Source organism: Phyllostomus discolor, chromosome 12 (assembly GCF_004126475.2).
Source record: "Phyllostomus discolor isolate MPI-MPIP mPhyDis1 chromosome 12, mPhyDis1.pri.v3, whole genome shotgun sequence".
Lineage (NCBI taxonomy): Eukaryota > Metazoa > Chordata > Mammalia > Chiroptera > Phyllostomidae > Phyllostomus > Phyllostomus discolor.
In genome coordinates, this window is record NC_040914.2 from 65,559,764 (window position 1) to 65,578,667 (window position 18,904).

The window sequence follows — 18,904 nt, forward strand, 5'->3', positions numbered from 1 at the left end:
TATAACATTCTTCTCAATTACAGTATCAAATAGTCTCATTTTATAAATTTGTCCCTAAATTCTAATCACAAATTCAAAAATTTTAAGTAAAATTATGGCAAATTAAATTTAGCTTTTTAAAATTTAAAAATGAACACTAGTTCAACATTAGAAAAATCCATTAATGCAGCATATCCATTAAGAAACTGCAAGTTTCTTTCTCAAGGGATTGTTTCTGTACAAAATAAAATGTAAAAAACATACCTAAAAATAAAAACTTCAATAATGTGTGACTATGCTATGATACTTTAATCTCTGTGAAATAATAGTACGTATTACAACCGAGTGGTTTGGTTTCTCTTTAATATTTAAGTCCAATAATTTAAAATGGGTTTTCTGAGGGTAAGTATGCTTCTTTCCCAGATGGATGGATGATTCATGTTACTTATAGTAAGATGAATGGTGAGGCAAGGAGACTTGACTTTGGGTGGTAAACACACAACACGACGTACAGATGATGTATTATGGAGTTGTACGCTTGAAATGTGTAGTTTTATTAACTGATGTCACCCCAATAAATTCGATTTCAATAAAAGACAATTTGGCCATAGCCAGGTAGCTCAGTTGGTTAGAGTGTTGTCCTGCTACACCAAGGAAGTGGGTTCGATCCCCAGCAAGGCACATACAAGAATCAACCAATGAATGCATCAGTAAGTAGAACAACAAATCAGTATTTTGCTCTCCTTTCCTCACTAACTTTAAATAAACAAGTAAGAATTTTAAAAAAGAATGGATGTAATAATAATAATAATAAAAGACAGTTTGAAATAAACTCCAAAAAATGTTAAATAGGCAACATACACATATATGGCTCATATATTTTCACTAAAAAATGAAAAATATAAAGAACACAGCGGAAAGCTTCCCATCTACTTTAACCCTCCATTACCTTAGTTCCTTCTGCACCCCTCCAGTGTATTCTAATGCAAATGCAAGCAAAGAATAGCAAATATTTTTATTCTTCCTCCTTGATTACAAAAAAGATAGTATACTCTCGAGTGGTAACTTGACTTTCTTCATTTAACAACAGATCTTGAAGACCTTTCCATATCTGACATAAAGAGCTTCTTTTCCACAGCAATATAACAGTTCATTGTATAGATGCACAATAATGTATTTAACTATACAATAGTGCATTGTACTGCAGCACAATTATTTATTTATTTCCTTACTGAGAAGTGTTGGGTTGCTTCCAATTGTTTTCTATTACCAAAAAATCCTTCAATAAAACCCCTCCCACTGTTCATTCATCACAGTTACATACACATTTTCGGAAGTAGGACTGTTGAGTCGAAGAATATATACATATATTTGTAATTTTAATAATTCTCCATTTCTTTTTTAAATTATTTATTTATTTCTAGAGAGAGAGGAAGGGATGGAGAAAGAGAGGGAGAGAAACATCAATGTGTGGTTGCCTGTCATGCACCCCCAACCAGGGACCTGGTCCCCAACCCAGGCACGTAGCCTAACTGGGAATCAAACCAGCAACCCTTTGGTTCACAGGCCAGCACTCAGTCACTGAGCCACACCAGCCAGGGCTCAATTTCCTTTTCTAACAATCTCTCTCCATTAATTTCCATTTGATATGACAGAAGTTAAAATTCAAGGGATGATGACTTTTACTTCCACTCAATGAAGGATTATTTACTACAGGAATTGCCCTATAGTAATTAACTAGACAGAATACAAGAAATAATTTTTAGTCACTGGACAACAGGCAGCCTAGAACTGTAAATCCTAAAAGAAAGAAAATAAACACGGTGAACCTGATGATTACCCCAGCTTACTGCCTGGAGATGGTTTCTAGGCTGCAGTACAGGGAGGGAGAACCCAAACAGAAACCAGCCTTCTTACAGAACAGAGGAGAGAAATCCAAGTTCAGGGAATCCATGGTGGCTAAAATTTGCAAGACAGAATCCTGGAAAGGACAGTTGCACAAAAATCCCAGGACAGCTGCAGAAGGATTCCTCTGAGTCAAGTCCTGTCCTATGTATGTGTGGTGGGAAATAAAATACAAGAGCAAATAGACCAAATTAATTCCTGAAGATCACACAAGGAAGGGAGGAGTTCATTTCCACCAACTAAAAAGGAAGGACCTCATGTAACTCGGGACATTGGGTTGAGTCCCAGAAGAGCCACATCTTAGCAGAACAATTCAATTAGGCACAGACGTGAAGGCTTGCCCTTGAAAAGCCTCAAAACAAGTCTCTGAAGGACCAAACTAACCTCAGTACCAGGCAAAATACAACACTCTTGAAAAGAATTCAACAAAATTCTGCACTTGAAGATGTAAAAGTCACAATGGCCAATATCCAATAAAAAATTAGCACACGTGCAAAGGAGCAGGAATGTGATCACCAGGAGAAAAATCAATCATTAGGAAAAGACCAAGAAATGACTGATGATGGAATTAGCGAATGAAGACCTTAAAACAGCTATTGTAAGTATACTTAAGGATATAAAGGAAAACATGAGCATAGTTAAGAGAGAAATGGAATATATACATACACACACATATGTATATAAAAATATGACCCAAATCAGACTTCTACAGATGAAAAATAGAGTATCTTAAATAAAAAAATTCACTAGATGGCATTAATAGCAGACTAAAAACTATAGAAGAAAAGATTGGTGGACACAGAGATACAGCAGTGGTGATTACATAAAACGAAATTGGGAGTGGGGCTACTGTTGGGAGGAGGGGAGGGTGAGGAACAGAGCCTTTCAATTTGTGAGTCAGTAGCCAGCACTTAATCTTTGTAAGATGAGAACTCAGGAGAGAAGGAACAAAAAAACTATTTGAAGAAATAATGGGCACGTGGTATGTGTTCAAATATTGACAGATTTAAATAAAAGTAGGAAAGGGATATAAAGTATGAAAAACAATAATATGAAAATACATTATATATATGTGTGTGTGAAACTTATCAGAAAAGCCATGTGGTAACACAGAACTGAAGCTTTGAATTTAAAAAGACTTGAGTTGGCATCTAAACTGTTTCTTAATACTTATGCAAATCACAGCCCATCTGATTCATTTTTTTTAAGTCTGTAAACAAGGCTGACATTTATCCTATCTACTACATACCATTATCCAGAACTGTAAATGAGATACAAAGGGTTCCATAAATTAAATGTTGGATAGCAACTTGACTCAGAATGATGAAACATTTAGGGACAAAGTGGTTAGGTCCACAATCCGTTTTTAAAAAGCAAGAATATTAGGGAGTTCCTCTCTAATAGTTATACCTGGCTCTACACTTCCCCTATTGTAAAGGAGTTAAGAAAAGTTTCAAAACACATTTAAATGAAACAACTCTCAAGTCACCTTTTTGATGCCAAATAATAATCTTGCTTATTAATTAACCCATAAAGTAAATGCTCAGTAAATATTTATAAATGAATGAGTAAAAAGTATACAGTAGAAATATAAAAGTAACTGCTTTTCTTCTTTTGGTTACAAAGATAAGCCAAATGAGAAACTGGAAAAAAAATTTGAGGAAGACCTCTAAAATGACTAATTCCTCCTATCTCCTAGTTTGTAACTGTACATTTCAAGATGATACAAAAGGCAGCCATGACTGATGTGGCTCCAGAGGTTGGATGTCGTCCTGCAAACTGCGGTCACTGGTTTGATTCCTAGTCAGGGCACACTCCTGGGTTGCAGGCCAGATCCCCAGTTGGGGGTGGTGCAACAGGCAAACCTATTGATGTTTCTCTTTCTTCTCTAAAAATAAATAAAGTCTTTTTTTAAAAAAATAGCAGCAATGAAATTGCTGGAAAGGAGATACTACTTATTCAAAATCAAAACAATTAGGTTGAACCACATAAAAGTGCTGCTTTTATAAGTCAAACATCATCGAATATTGGTAATTTCTTATGGTTCAATCTAATGCAACCAATGAAGTCTAAAAACAATGCTCCAAGGACAGTGGGGAGAGGTGCAATGGGCTGTGCAAAAGGGAAAGCTACAGAGCAATATTGTGGTGCAGAAAACCCCCAAACCACTCAATTTAAAACCTTTACCAACAACTAATATTTACATGTACCCTGTAAACTCAAATGCTGTACCCTGCTACTCTCTGGAAGCCCACAGCACCCCACTGTGTATTTGTAGGTGTTGAGAAAGCAGGATGTTGTGTAAAGAGCCAGAGGGAAGGACTGCAGAGTAGGAGAGGCAGACTGAGACCGTGAGGCCCAGGACAGTGAATTTGTTTCCGTAAGACGACAGCAACCACACCAGTGTCTTCTGACTTCTGCTTTCACACCCGGATTTCCTCTACTCCGGTACACTATAGAGTTGAAAAATCAATATATAATAGTATAAATCCTCGAAACTTCTTGTGATGATAAAGAACAACCACCAGATACACTAAAGGTTTTTATCTATACATATAACAAATAGCCAGGTCCTAATAAATCTATCAAATTTGAGTTTTAATATGAGATTATAGAATTTGAACTTTCAAAACTATTCAAAACTAACTCTGCTATCTAATTACCTCAGAACAAGGTTACATACTGAAAATATTTTTCATTGTCCTTAATGAATGATTAATTTACAATATGTACTTAAACTCCAATATTCTATTTAACAGCAATATAAAAGTCCTTACACACTACTTTCCCTCCGAAAAGCTGCCAACTTTGGGGGAAATTTCAGTGATTTTGTGGATGAAAAAGGGCCACACACTAAACCTGACAAGTTCAGGGGGGGCCTGAATGGGGGGGCCTTACAAACTCAGAGCCTGAAAGTAACCACATAGGACAGTCTGAACATAACTGAAAGTAGGTAAGGGTGGGTAGTCACATCCTAGGCCTGTAGCTTCCTTGACAAAAGTCTATCTTTACCTTAAGAAAAGCTGTCTATTGTCTTTCTGCATCTAAGGTAACACCCTTGGAATGTCAGAGTAACCCCCCTTTTCTGGACCCTGCAAGGTACAACCTCCCACCAGAGCACAAGACCACAGGAGCCCCTAAATGGTAACTATCCTGTACCCACCCATGCAAAAGCATGTGTCTCTCCATCCAACTTTTTTTCCAGTCTCAGAGATTTCCCCTTTTTGCTTTCTCCTGCCTCCCTAATCTACCACCAATGAATTTCATGTAACTCTCCTTATGTCTCCTCCTCTGATTTTAATGCATAAACTGCCAAACTGACATTCTCTGGAGCATTTTCTTAATCCGTTGAGATTTTGCTTCCCAGCAATTGTTGTCAGTTTGGCTCAAATAAACCTAAAATAAAAATCTCTACAGGTCCGGATGTTTCTTACATTGACGATTTTTATATTTATCTCATTTTACAAAGGGCAAGAGATACAATCAATGCCTGCGGTTTCTCAGCTGATAAAATAGCTATGTCCTTAGTCACTCACTGCACTCGATGGAGGATCTGTTTTAAGTAGACAGTCTCCAGAATAGAAGAGCTATATTCTTCCCCCTTACATGAGAAAACAGTTTTCCTTTGTGTGATAGACAGTATATTCTAAGTTTAGCCATTATTTAAGCTGAAAAAAAAAAAACAAAAAACACTTGGTAGAACCAAATTCTTTTGCCCAGAGAATGCACCCCTTTGCACTCCATAATCTCACAGCATACACATTTTAAATACCTGGTAGGACTATATCAATGTTTTTGAACTTTTCTCTTAAGACATTTAAAATAGAATATAAAGCCTTATCTTCAGTGATTTCATCTGCAACAACAAAGGGAAAGGAACCACCATTTATGGACAAATGTAGTTTGATGGATGGTCTATATATTTTAAATTTTTTTATCCTCACCATAATCCTGTTGGGGGTAGGTTTCATACCTCCATTTTATAAATAAGAAAATTGCAGGTTCAAGAGATTAATCTGTCCAAGGTCACAGTAAGTGGTAAGAGATCTAGGTTTTTATCTCCGCACATAGATTTTTATCTATACATTTTGTAGTTCAAAGCCCATTCTGTTTTTCCACTCACAATACTGCTCCTCCCAAGGACTCCACATGACTACAGGACCTCTCTCTTCTGGTTTTTATCTCACAGTAATAGGTGTGCTCAGCTGATGGCACTAATCAACAGGTGGCAGATTCTGTTCATGACTGAAACTCTCCACTTCACGCCCCCTGGTCCAATTTTGTCCACTGCGTGTCGTCTCTCACTCACCCGGCAGACCTACTGCGGCCAATGCAGGAACTCTGGGAGTTCGGTTAAGAGACCTGCAGGCTGTCTTTCTAATTTAAACTTAAATTACAAATGAAACCTTCCTAGATAACAGAACACTTCTTTAAACATGATTTCCTTTTCTTTGGTTCTTTTTTCTTTTCTGTAATTTTGGATTTGAATTGATTTTTGACTTATATTCACATTCTCCTGGCTAATTTGATTTCACCTTACTGTTTATCTTGCTTATTATTTTAATTATACATCACATTTGGTATTTTTAAAAGAAACCCAAAACCATTTTAAGAGTGTGTTCTGTTTTACAAGTGTACAAATACAAGAATTTAAGTCAGCACTCATTTTTCACTATGACTTCTCCCATAAAGAGTTACAGATGTTATTCAAGCCTTCAATAGGTATTGTAAATACCATGCATTCAACCTAACAAAATTTTCTAATTTCAGTAAAGTTATTAAGGGTGAAGGAAAATGGATGCTTGGTTCTCTTAGTCCATTGTTTTTAGATTCCAGTCCACACTGCTTGTTCCTCCACACACTATTTTAATGCAGATACAAGGGTTAGTACTAGCAAGTTGTGGGGGCCATCCTTGAGATTCTTTCTTAAGCTTCAAATTTATTTAGCTCAACCAAAAACAGATGAGTCACTTATGACTTAGGGTTTCATAAGAATATTGTCCTTCTCAAGTTGAAGGAGCTACAGCACCTATTACAACCAACAAATCAGGCATGCTGAAGAAGAGATCCATTCATTAACCAGGTTGGGAGGCATTTTAACATAGCTACATTAAGGAATACCACATGAACTAACAATTTAAGAAGAACAAAAAACACTAAAGAGATTTTCTTTCTGATCCCCCATCCATTTCTTCTACTATATGCCCATAGCATCTAATTCATCTTTCTCTTATGGTCCTTACTACTTTATAAAGTATTATGGTTTTTAGAATGAAGGTATCTTTTTCTTCTAGGTCCATGCTGTCCAATAGAAATATAATGGGAGCCACATATATTATTTTATCTTTTCTAATAGTCACATTAACAAATAAAGAGTAAAATTGATTTCAAAACCCAACATACCCAAATATTATCATTTAAAAATGTAGCAATATAAAAATTAATGAGATACTTTACATTTTCAGGAGGGGATACTAACTCTTCAAAATCAAGTGTATATTTTACACTTACAGCAGATCTCAATTCAGATAACTTATTTTTTAACTGTTTAATAGCTACATTTAGCTGGTGACTACCACATTGGACTGCTACTGGGACAGGAAGAAAAGGAATGTCCAGTTATTTTACACTGGACAGACTTACTTTCAAATCTTAATTCTACAATTTACTGGCCCTAAAGAAGATTCCTCATTAAAATAAATAAACCTTAAGCCTGGACAGTGTGGCTCAGTTGGTTGAACATCGGTCTGTGAACCAAAAGGTCACCAGTTCTATCTCCAGGTTAGGGCACATGCCTGGATTCCAGGTTCAGCCCCCCTTAGTGCACTAGCGAGAGGCAACCAATGAATGTTTCTCTCTCATATCCATGTATCTCTCCTTCTCCTTCTCCCTCCCGTAACCTCTCTCTCTAAAAAAATAAATATTTAAAAACATTTTAAAATAATAATACACTTCTCACAGGATTAATGCGATATAATGCCTAGAAAACATCTTGTCCCTTACAAGGCACACAGAAAGTCATTATCAAATATTTGTATCCTCTACACTAAACACAGTGTTCTGTAAATACTAAGTATTCAGTAAATGTTTGCTGAAAGAAGAAAAATTAATGTGCATGACATCCTATAAGCCATCCCCATTCAATTGCTTCTTTTAAAACGACTACATAAGTATCTCAAAAATATTTTTGGATTGTTACAGATTAAATTTGTTTTGAACACATTAGGAGAAATGTACAAAAGAAAATGTACCATTTTATCTTTTGGATTGATCAAGCATTTTGTTTTCTTCCAAAAAACAATGAATTATTAAGCAACTATGCGCTGTAAAGCACTTTTATCAAGCAGCTGCTTAAAAGTGTTTGCCATAAATGACAGTGCTATTTTATAGGTAACTCTCGATTATCTACAGAAATATTTTTATCTTGGGTTGGGATAAAAACACATTCCATTTCTGGGCTTTACTTGGAGAACCAGCCAGTGGTACATGTAAGATCCTTTATAAACAGGCTCTGAAAAAATTCTCAAACTCTTCTTCAGTCAGTATAGCCCCCTGAAATGATCAAAGCATCTCTCCTCTTCTCCTGTGCTTATAACTCCAGTGCAATCTTTTGTATTTCTACAGATCACAAAATCACAAAGTACCAGCCAGAAACATCTTAAGAGATAATCCAGTCTTAGTATTTTCCAAAGCATGTACCATAGGTGGTAAGCAACATGATTTTAGGTGGTATGCATTAGAATTGTGTACTTCGATCACTATATAATTTTGTTTAGTATACATTAGAGAAATATAATTAGTACATCAAGCTCAAGAATTCATGGATATCTTCAGTTACAATAGGACTAAAGTAGTCCCTACTTAAGGAGGGGAAAGTGATACAATTTTTAGGCTAAGAGTGGCAGAGCTGAGTTCCATCCACGTCTAAATCTTAATTTTGTGCACTTTTCATTGCTCTAAAAAACGTATTCTATGACACCAAGCGATCAACACTCTTACATAACAGTTTCTCGATCAGTCTCATTTATCAAACCAACTGTAAGAGATGGTGGTGTCGTAAAGTGCTAGTGTTCTTCCACAATGAGAGGTCCAGAACAGGAGATCAATAATGCCTTGATTATGTGGTTAGACTGCTTCCAACCACTGAGAGTTACCATAGGAGGAAATTCCTATGGCTCAAACAAAACAATCACAATACATCCTAAAGCCAAACAATGTTTGGATTAATTGGTGTTTGTGTTATTCAGACCACTACTTCTCTCGTGAATGAATAAGGAATCAGAAGATGATACACATATAAATCTTAGAAACTGCAGGTATATCTCATTTTACCATACTTCACAAATGTTGCATTTTTAACAAATTGAGGGCAAGACCCTCCACTAGCAAAAAGATTACAAGTTCAGTAGTCTGAACTGAATCTGTAACACCTGAGGTATAACTGTATACAATACATAATACAGGGAATATATATACACAAGGGGGAACCTCCCAAAACTGAAATATATTTATAAAAAATTGTGTATTCTTACACAAAATATTGTATTCTTACATGCCTAAACTTCAGTCACCTTCAAAGTACTCTCCATTTGATGCAATACACCTATTAAGACATTTTTTTTCCACTGCTCAAAACAGTTTTTGAACTCATTGATTTTGATGCTTTTGAGTGCTTCTGCAGTTTTTTATTTCACCTCTTCTACACTGACAAGACATTTCCCTTTGAGGACTTTCTTCATCCAGGGAAACAAAAAAAAGTTGTTCAGGGTAAGATCAGGTGAATCGGAAGCATTGGACACAGGGGTCATGCTGTTTTTGGTCAAAAACTGCCAAACACTCAGCACAGTGTGGACAACTGTGCTTGTAAATCACCCACCATGAAATGGGCAAGTGGGCTGAAAGAGGCTTCAAAAAAAATTCACTGAACCAAGCGCAGCCTCTCACAACGCCAGCTAGTACATGGATACAGGTGGGTTCCTAGAACACTCACCTAGCAGGGGAAACCTGTACTACAAGGGGTCCACCTCCATAATAAAATTCTGGTGCCTTTTTTTTTTTGGTCCCGCCTCATACAAGGAACAACTCAGGTTAAATAACAGGGATCTTAAAATTGTATTATTACTCAAGCCTCTAATTTAACACATGGGAAACTGAGACTCAAGAGTGGTAAAATGACTTGCCCACAGTCATTCAATTAGTTAATGACAGTGCCAGCTGCAGTTCTCATTCACAATCTATGCCACTCCATGGATTCTATACAAAGAGTAGAGGGATATATCTAATTTTTTTATGTTATAGTAGCACAAATCTTGCTTAAAAGGAATTTAAAAATTCTTTTCATTAAGCCGTGACTGGTGTGGTTCAGTGGGCTGAGCATCATCCTGCAAACTGAAAGGTTACTGGTTCGATTCCCAGTCAGAGCACATGCCTGGGCTGCAGGCCAGGTCCCCATTTACGGTATGTGAGAGGCAACCAATTGATATTTCTCTTGCATATCGATGTTTCTCTCCCTTTCTTTCACCCTTCCTTCTGCTCTCTCTAAAAAGACAAATAAGTAAAATCTAAAAAAAAAATTCTTTTCATTAAGAAGGAAATCTGCTGATCATGAACTCAGACTAGTAATTAAATTAGCTTTGTCTAATAATGCTGGCCTATCTGCCTGAGAAATCCATTAATACTTCAATGCATACTAGCTGTTGCTACCCAACTGTTTTTGTTGGTGAAGTGAAGAAGGTTCTATGTGAACACCAGGCATTCCAACAGTCACATAGTAATGTCCCCAGCTGCAGCCATCCGTGGTAGACTGGAAAAATGATGGTCTTTGAAGTCCAAAAGAATTTCCTGAATATCAGCTCAACCACTTAGGCTATAATGCTGGACAAATTACTTCATCTTTCTGAGCCTGTTTCTCAACTAAGATAATAAGATAACACCATCTACTTCACATGGCTAACAAAAGTATTAAATGACATATTACAGATAATGTGGTATTCTATCTTAGAACACAGTTAAGTGAAGGTTAAGAATATAGTAAGAAAAATGTTCACCTATAAGTTTGAAAGTGGGTTTATAGTTTGTAATGTTGAAATGTTAACTCCTGTTCAATACAAAAAATAGGTCATCTTAAATATTTGCAAAGCATTCACTCTGTGCATAGCTTAGAGATAACAGTTTACAAATTTACAGTCTGAAATTAATATACCAAGAAGTCACCAAGAAATTCAGAAGAAATATTTCATAATTTTTAATATTAAAAATTATACTTAGGTTCTAGTTTTATTTTTTAAGTCCTTATCAGAGACATACATGGAAGTATGAAAGAAAAATGAGGTAGCGCCTGGGACTTGCTAAAACATGCCTGTTTCCCAAACCCTGTGCCCCCCACCCCAAAAAAGATAGTTAAAGTTGGGTGATGCATACATGGGAAGTCATACTATTCTATGTATGTTTGAAACTTCCAAATTAGAAAGGTTTTTTTTTAATCTAACAAACAAAAAAACTAAGAAAAACTATGTACAGCACTAATAAACTCCTCAGGAACAAACATCTCCATCTAAAACTTCTAAACACAAGACACTACTAGTCATTTCAGCCAAAAATACAGAAAGTATTTTAAAATTACTCTTAACCGAAGTATGTCTTATCTCTTTATCAAATACTAACTAGAGAGCCGTATCTTCTCTTGCATCAGTATTAACTACTCTTCTACCTTTTACTCCACGGTGTATTTATTCTCTCTCTCTCTCTCTCTTTCTTAAGTGTCAATCTATATTGGTCCTTAGCCTTGTCACCCTCCTGATGTCCCAGGAACAAGGCTGGCTGAGACTCTGGGCCCAAGACCTGGGCCTCCAATGCCCTTCCCGGCACATGTTGGAGCTCAGCCAAGGTCCTACATAAGCCCTTGACCTCCTGCATGTGGAACAGATAGACTGCACTCGCCCCCAGCATCAATCCTACACTGGGGATCCAGAGCAGTATGGCAACTTCCCTGACCTCTCCTCCAGCCACCAGGGCACAGAGTGATGCCAAGAGAAGCAGCCTTACACCAATCACGCAGCCAGTGAAGGTGGCCTACCAACAAGCTAGAGCCACAGCCAGATCCAGCTCATCCAGGCCTCCCTTAGCACATTGATCAATGGTGACCTCTCTGCTGGTCCATGGGCAGAGCTGGGGTTGTGGTAGAGTAGGCTGTGTCTCACACACAGAGTAGCCATCAGGGCCTCATGGGCCGGGGCGGGCAGGCACTGTGAGGGTCATGAGAATTTTGAGAATCATACAGGAGAGGTAGAACCCAGAAACGGCTTTATCAAGTATATAGTCGATGTGGATGTCACAGGAAAATGGCTCCAGGTCCTGCTGGTTGACATAGCAGTTCTGAGGTTCATTTTTCCTTTTCCCTATACTTTCTAGTTATTTTTTCATTAACCAGAACTACTAATCAGTAGACACACACGCTAGAACTCTACTGTCCTACCATTACTACTATTACACCTACTTTTTAACAGTGGGCCCATTGGATACTTGACCTTTTAAAAAACATGACTCATCACACGGTATTTTAAAAAGGAAGAATCCTTGGATTAACACACACCTTCAAAATAATGGCCAAACTGACTGAGAAAAAGCTGTAAACAGATCTAGAGTCTGTATGCAATTTTAGTATAGTTTCTACATATATTTTTAATTTGTTGGCACACTCAAATGATGCATTAGTCAAACTATGACTAATATCAGTTGAAATTATTTAAAGGTAACCATAATGCCTTTAAGTATATTTTGCAAGTGAACTGCTATATAACTTTGAACACTACGCTATGGAGAACGTTAACATATTTGAATTTAAGGCTTAAACTGGTCCTGGTGGGTAGCTCAGTTGGTTAGGGCATCGTGCTGATATGCCAAGGTTGAGGGTTCCATCCCTGGTCAGGGTACACACAGGAAGCAACCAATGAATGCATAAATGGGTAGAGCAACAAATCAGTGTCCCTCTCTCTCTTTCATCAAAAAATAAAAAATATGTTTTCTAAAGACTTAACCTGATAATCTGTATGAATGTCCATGTGCTGTGCTGCACACCAGAAACTAATACAAAGAAGTACTGAATATAAACTGTAATAGAAAACTAAAATTAAAAAAAGGATTTAACCTAACACTACATACCCCATGTTGTTTCAAAATTAAAATGTGGTTTACTATGCAGCCATTTAAATACCCATATGTTTTGCCTTTTCATAATTCTAACAGCAAGTACACAAAGAAAAATCCTTGAATTTGTATCCCAAAGGATAAAGAGGTACATATGTCTCCTTTCCCATCAATAGTCCCATTTACTGAACAGAAAATATAAAACATATTCCATAACTTCGTTTCAAATGTACCTAGCTAGTTTACTTTAAGTTGTGCTGTTTCAAACACATAAATCAGATTTAACTAATTCTCAAACTAAATGGAATAAAACTTCCTCTGCCGCCTATAAAGAAAAAAAGTTTAAAAATAGCTCCACTTTCTGAACAATATACACAGTTGTTCATGGCACTCTACTTTTATGTATATAAAATTGGAGGAAAATTACTTAAATTGGAAATTCAAAATTCCCTTATCCCCCTAATTACCCCCACCTTGGAATTACTGAGACCTTTTCTTCTTCTGGAGCATAAAACTGACTCCATTAGTTTGCTCATCCTCAACCGGTCAACAATATTAACTGACTCAGCACTGAACTAGGTGCTCTGTAAAGTTACAAAGGAAATATGGACCCAGTGACTACCCTGGAAGAGTTTATATATCATCCCATCAAAGAAGAAAATGCACTTACTGAAACAATATATTTGCTGAGAATCTTACACGCAAAGGTGGAGCAAGGACTACATTTCCAGGCCAAGTTCTTTACAGTAAATAATACCAGACAGATAGTACCTACTAAATGAAACACTCTCCAAAAGTGGTCAGAACTATTTATGGATTACATATGCTGCTACCTACTTCTACATGCCTGACAAAGGAAAACTGCTCCTGTAACTGGTGTCCCAGATGCACACAAAGAAAGAGACGCGCACTCCTTGAATAGGGCCACTTTTTGCCATTTGTCCTGATAATGTCCTGTTTTGCCACAAACCACTAACAATGTGTTCAGTCACCAATACCAGGATCCTAGTTTGAGGTAGCAACTTCTATTATATATGTGCAACTGCCAACAGAAAAATTCCAAAAAGCTTGACAGAGTTAAGATTCTTAGTTGTATCTACTACAGGACTAGCTGAAGCACAGAGAATACAAGAGATTATCATCTTCCCAGTGTTCAAGCTGTAGCTGAGAAGTCACTGAAGGCCCCACATTTCTGGCTGCTCTAGAAACTTCCTTTCTCCCTGTCTCCTGATCATGCATGTCTTTTCCTCTCGAGAATTACTTTGTATAGAATATAGACCAAACATCACCATGGGATTGGGGGTGGGGATGGACTGCCAAGAGTAGCTCTACTCTACAAACCAGTGGTCTTCCCATGACCATGAACGCTTCAGACAACTCTGATGATACAATCTGTCAAACACAACTGTATCAAACAGCAACTTCATTCTACTTGTCAACCTTTGGGCCTAATTCTATATACCTATTTTTTTAAGTATCCCTACCAGATTTGCTCCTCAAACTTTGACTGGAAATTCTATTTGCACGTATGTCTGCAGCATTAAATCTAGAGAAGAAATGCCCTATCACTTAACTGAATCACATCAAATAACATCGAATCTAGATTTCATTAAGAGGCATTGTTAAAATCACATTCAGACATCAGAAAGACAAGACTCCACAACCCAATCACAAATACTGTATATGCATTACAGCTTCAAATGTTGCCCCAACTTTTCAAGCTCTGGGACTGTAAATCACTTGCAGTAATTGCTTAAACTTAAAATGAAAAAAGAAAGTGAATAGGGTGGAAAGCATACATCAGTTTCAGTGCCCAGTAAATAACAGGCGAATTACAAAAGAATGAGGTCAAGACAGTGAATTCGGCTGTTGACTACAATACACATCAGACAGAACCCGAGATCTCTAAACAAACATTATCTTTGGCAATAAACAGCAGTTCATTCTTTAACAGCGTTTAAGTACGCCAACCATTTTCACGTTAAAAGAGGGTTGCTGCAAATTGTTAAGTCGAAACGGATGGCAAAATCCTGAACAGGTCTTCGGCGAGGAGCCACTGTGCTTAGAGCATCACACAAAAGATCGGAACAAACACAAATACGCTCTGGGCCTTGGCCGGTTGCGGCCAGGAGTCCGGGTCTGCGTCCCATACCCCAGCACCCGGGAGGGATAGTGGCGGGGAGCGGGGGCGGGGGAGTTCTTCTCGGAATGCGCCGAGGAGAAAGGGACAGAGAAGGAAGGAGCAAGTACAGCACAGAGGAAGCGAGGTAAGCGGCAGATCGGCGTCAGCGGCTTCCAAGGCTGGCGACACCCACCGGCCCGCACCAGGACTAGCCCTCCCGGCCCGTTCCGCCTCCTCACCTCCCTCACGTCCTGCAGGCACTCGAGCACCGCCAGGTTGTTACTCCAGGTGTGCTTGGGGCACACACGGGTGACGTCCTCCCTGCAGTACTCTTCCTCAGCCAGCTTCCAGCCCCCACCAGCCCCGCCGGGCCCCGCTCCGCCCCGCCGGGCTGGAGGCCCACCAGCCTGGAAAAGCGGCTGTGGCGGCTGAGGCGGTTGCTGCTGTTGCTGCTGCTGCTGCTGCTGCTGCTGGAGCTGAGATGACGGAGGCAGCTGGATTAGCGGCTGACCCGCCGGCCCGCCGCCTCCAGCTTGCCTTTCGAAAGGCACTAAGTTGGCCCCGGCGCCCAGACCCTGGCTGTGGCCGCCCTGGCCCGGTAGTTTCTGCGCCCCAGCAGCCGCCAGCAGCAGCAGCTGCAACGCCGCCGACAAACGGAACATCCTCCGTACACGTCCACACGCCGCCATCTTGGGTCCGCGGCGAGCTCGACGCAGCCGCGGGCGCCGCGTATTTAAATGAGGGGGCGGGGCAGGCAGGGCCCTCCGGAGCCCCTCCCCGGCCGCGCGGACCCACGAGTTGGGAACGGGACGATGCAGACCCGGCTCGGAAGGTCCACGCCAGGGACTTCCGCCGCCTAGAAAGCCGCGCTCTTTGCCGGGAGAGTTGCTGGTGCTTCTTAAAAAAATTTAAGTTGAACGGCTTTGCCTTATTCTCTTGGTTGTCGTCACAGGAAAATCTAAAGGAATTGGGGTTGCCACAACCAAGATGGCCGATAGAGTATGTTGCCCATTCAATACAGAGGTGAATTTTACACGGTCAGGTGTACTCCACAATCTAAGAGTCTCTTTGATCTCTCCCTGCCTCCTTCACCCCGCCTCAAAAGTCTCTCTTACCCAGAGAAGGTAGTATTGAATCAGGGTTGGGAGCACAGATTCTGGGATAAGAAAAGACCCCTTATAATTCTTACTCTTCCGCAGACTAGGCAAGTTCTTTAACTTCTCCGAACCTCATTCTTTGCGTCTCAAAAGAGGAGCTCTGATGTAAAGTATAATTGTGAAGATTAGAGATAATAAAAAGGAAAGTGCCTGGCCCACAACATGGAATTTAAAGTTATAGCCAGCATTATAAATAAACTGTGAAGCCCTTTGCACGTGAATCTGATTGTACGCCAGAACTTAAACTCATGTTTAAAAAAGATGAGGATGGGGGGGGGGGGAGTAGAAGGGAGAAAAAGGAGACAACTGTACTTGAAAAACAATAAAAAATAAATTTTAAAGAACAAGGAAAAGAAAAAACATCTTTGAGGCCTATTAAGTCTGTGCCTGGGTAACTGTTCTTGCTGACTTGAATGCAGCACTTTAGGCAGGGATAGGTTGTTTCAACTCAACCAGTGTCCCCTCCCTTCCCTCAGGAGAGGTATCTTCCCAAAGCTTTTTGACATTCACCGTGTCATTTAAGTCACGCATCAGGACAGGGTTGGGTTCTAATTGTCACGATCGTTTGACATTTACAATATCCACTGCTGAAATTTGGTTCAGCATTTACAGGAAAACAGGAATATTTATGTTTTGTGTTAATTCAAAACACATGAGCATATTTCAATATTATTTGTATTAGGTAAAAAAAATCAAACATCCAACAACAGAGGACGTGTTTAAATAAATAAATGACTTGAAAACAATAGAATAATATGCAACGATCAAACATTGTATCTACAACAGGGTTTGTCCACAAGGACACTTTACTGGCATTGGGAATAGGTACTTGCTCATTGTGGGGAAGGGCCCTGTGCATTTCAGGACGTTTAGGAGCAAACCCCCCTCTGACTAAGACAACTAAAATGTCTTCACACATTTTCAAATGTCCCCCGAGGACAAAATTGCCACTTCCCCACAATGAAAGGTATTGGTCCACAGTAAATTTTCCACAACCTTAGAAACTACATAGGCTATAACAGTCAAGAAAACCAGGAAATTCAAAATCAGACTGTGTGATTTTTATCTGTACAGAGCAATCATAGGAGGAAAAGAAGGAAAGGGGGAAAAAAGCAAGAGAAAAGGATGAAAGGAAATGAAGAAAATAAAAAGGACTGAAAAATACTGTATTTTTTCATGTATAATAAGCCCCCGTGTATAATGCGCACCCATGTTTTTGTGCACATTATACATGGGATTATTTTACCCATGGTATGAAGTCATTATACCCATATATAATGTGCATCCTTATTTTTCCCTCAAAAATTTGGGCAAAAAAGTAAGCATTATACATGACAAAATACGGTAAACTGAGGAATGGCACAGAGATGGTAACAGTTCTGCAGAGCAGGATTAAATGATCTGCCCAGGATGAACTCTGCCAGCCTAGGACCAGTGTCCCTGGGGCTCCCCACTGTCCTGGTGCACCCGTATCCTACTCTACCAATCCAGCATGTTGGGAAATGACGGCAGCTTGAAGCACGTGATACCAACTGGTCAGACGTTAAAAAATGCAGCTTTGGCTCTTTTGGCTGTGCTGACCCACAAATGAGCAGTCAAAAACAAATCAGACATAACTAGAGTCTGGGATGTGGGGTGGGGCTCTTTAGAGCCCCTGAGACTGAATATCCTGGGGGGTACAAACTGCCCACTGTGGCTGACTCCAGGTCGCTAGCTCTAAGAATAAGGGCATGTTTGCCTCTCCACCAACATTCACATCTGCTACTGCTATAAAATGGCCCTCAGACTTTTGCTAACCTTGAGCATTGACTAAGGCAGCCCAGGGTAGACCAGATAAGTGTACATATTAACAGATACATGGCATAGGTAAGTCTCAATCAGGCACACAAGAGACATTACCAGTAGTTCTTACTAAGGACCATTAATTTTCAATGACAGATATACATCTGCTCAGACAAGTGGGAGATTATTTCAAGCCAATTTAAGGCTAGAAATTGACAGCCTGCTTAGAGGAGCCAGCAATTGCCTATGTCTCATCCTGCAATGAGGAAACCCTATGCCCAGCCACAGATTGCCTCTGGAGATAGGGACAAGTATTCGAGCCTATCTTGAAATCACAGTGACCAAGAAGCAAGATACCATGAGAAATCTGGGAGCCTGGCCAGCTCAGGCGGTGGCAGCAAGCCTAGACCTTCCAAAAGTCACAAACCCCCATGTCACTGGAAAGAGGGCTGACCTAATGTGGGGTCTCCTGGCTTCACTGACTTTTCAAGATAAAATATACTACCTCTGTCATAAACTAGGAATTCATTTTACCCATTATTGTACCCTTAGTTTTTTTATTCTCATTTTCCTAATTTGTTCAACAGATATGTTGCGCAGTTGCACTGGCTTATATGATAAACAATAAGACAGTAAAGAGAGAGCAAGATAATTTCAGACAGTGTTAAGTGCTATAAAGAAAATAAAAAAATACTTTATTTTCTCCTATTGGCTGGGTGGGTAGGAACTTCTACATGAAGGCAGCTAGGAAAAAACTGAGTAATAAATGAGCCAATTGGCATAAAGATGACAACCATGTAAAGAAATGGATCTA

The 18,904-nt window shown here is 39.2% G+C and overlaps 1 protein-coding gene across 1 annotated transcript in view; it reads right to left on the minus strand.

The window, feature by feature from the left end:
• The window catches only part of GLG1 (golgi glycoprotein 1), a 109,081-nt gene extending 93,227 nt beyond the window's left edge, over positions 1-15,854 (minus strand). The window contains exon 1 of the mRNA XM_028534741.2: positions 15,391-15,854. Coding sequence (XP_028390542.1) covers positions 15,391-15,840 — 450 coding nt within the window. The 5' untranslated portion in view covers positions 15,841-15,854. The remainder of the gene's footprint in view (positions 1-15,390) is intronic.
• Between the last annotated feature and the right edge of the window lie 3,050 nt (positions 15,855-18,904).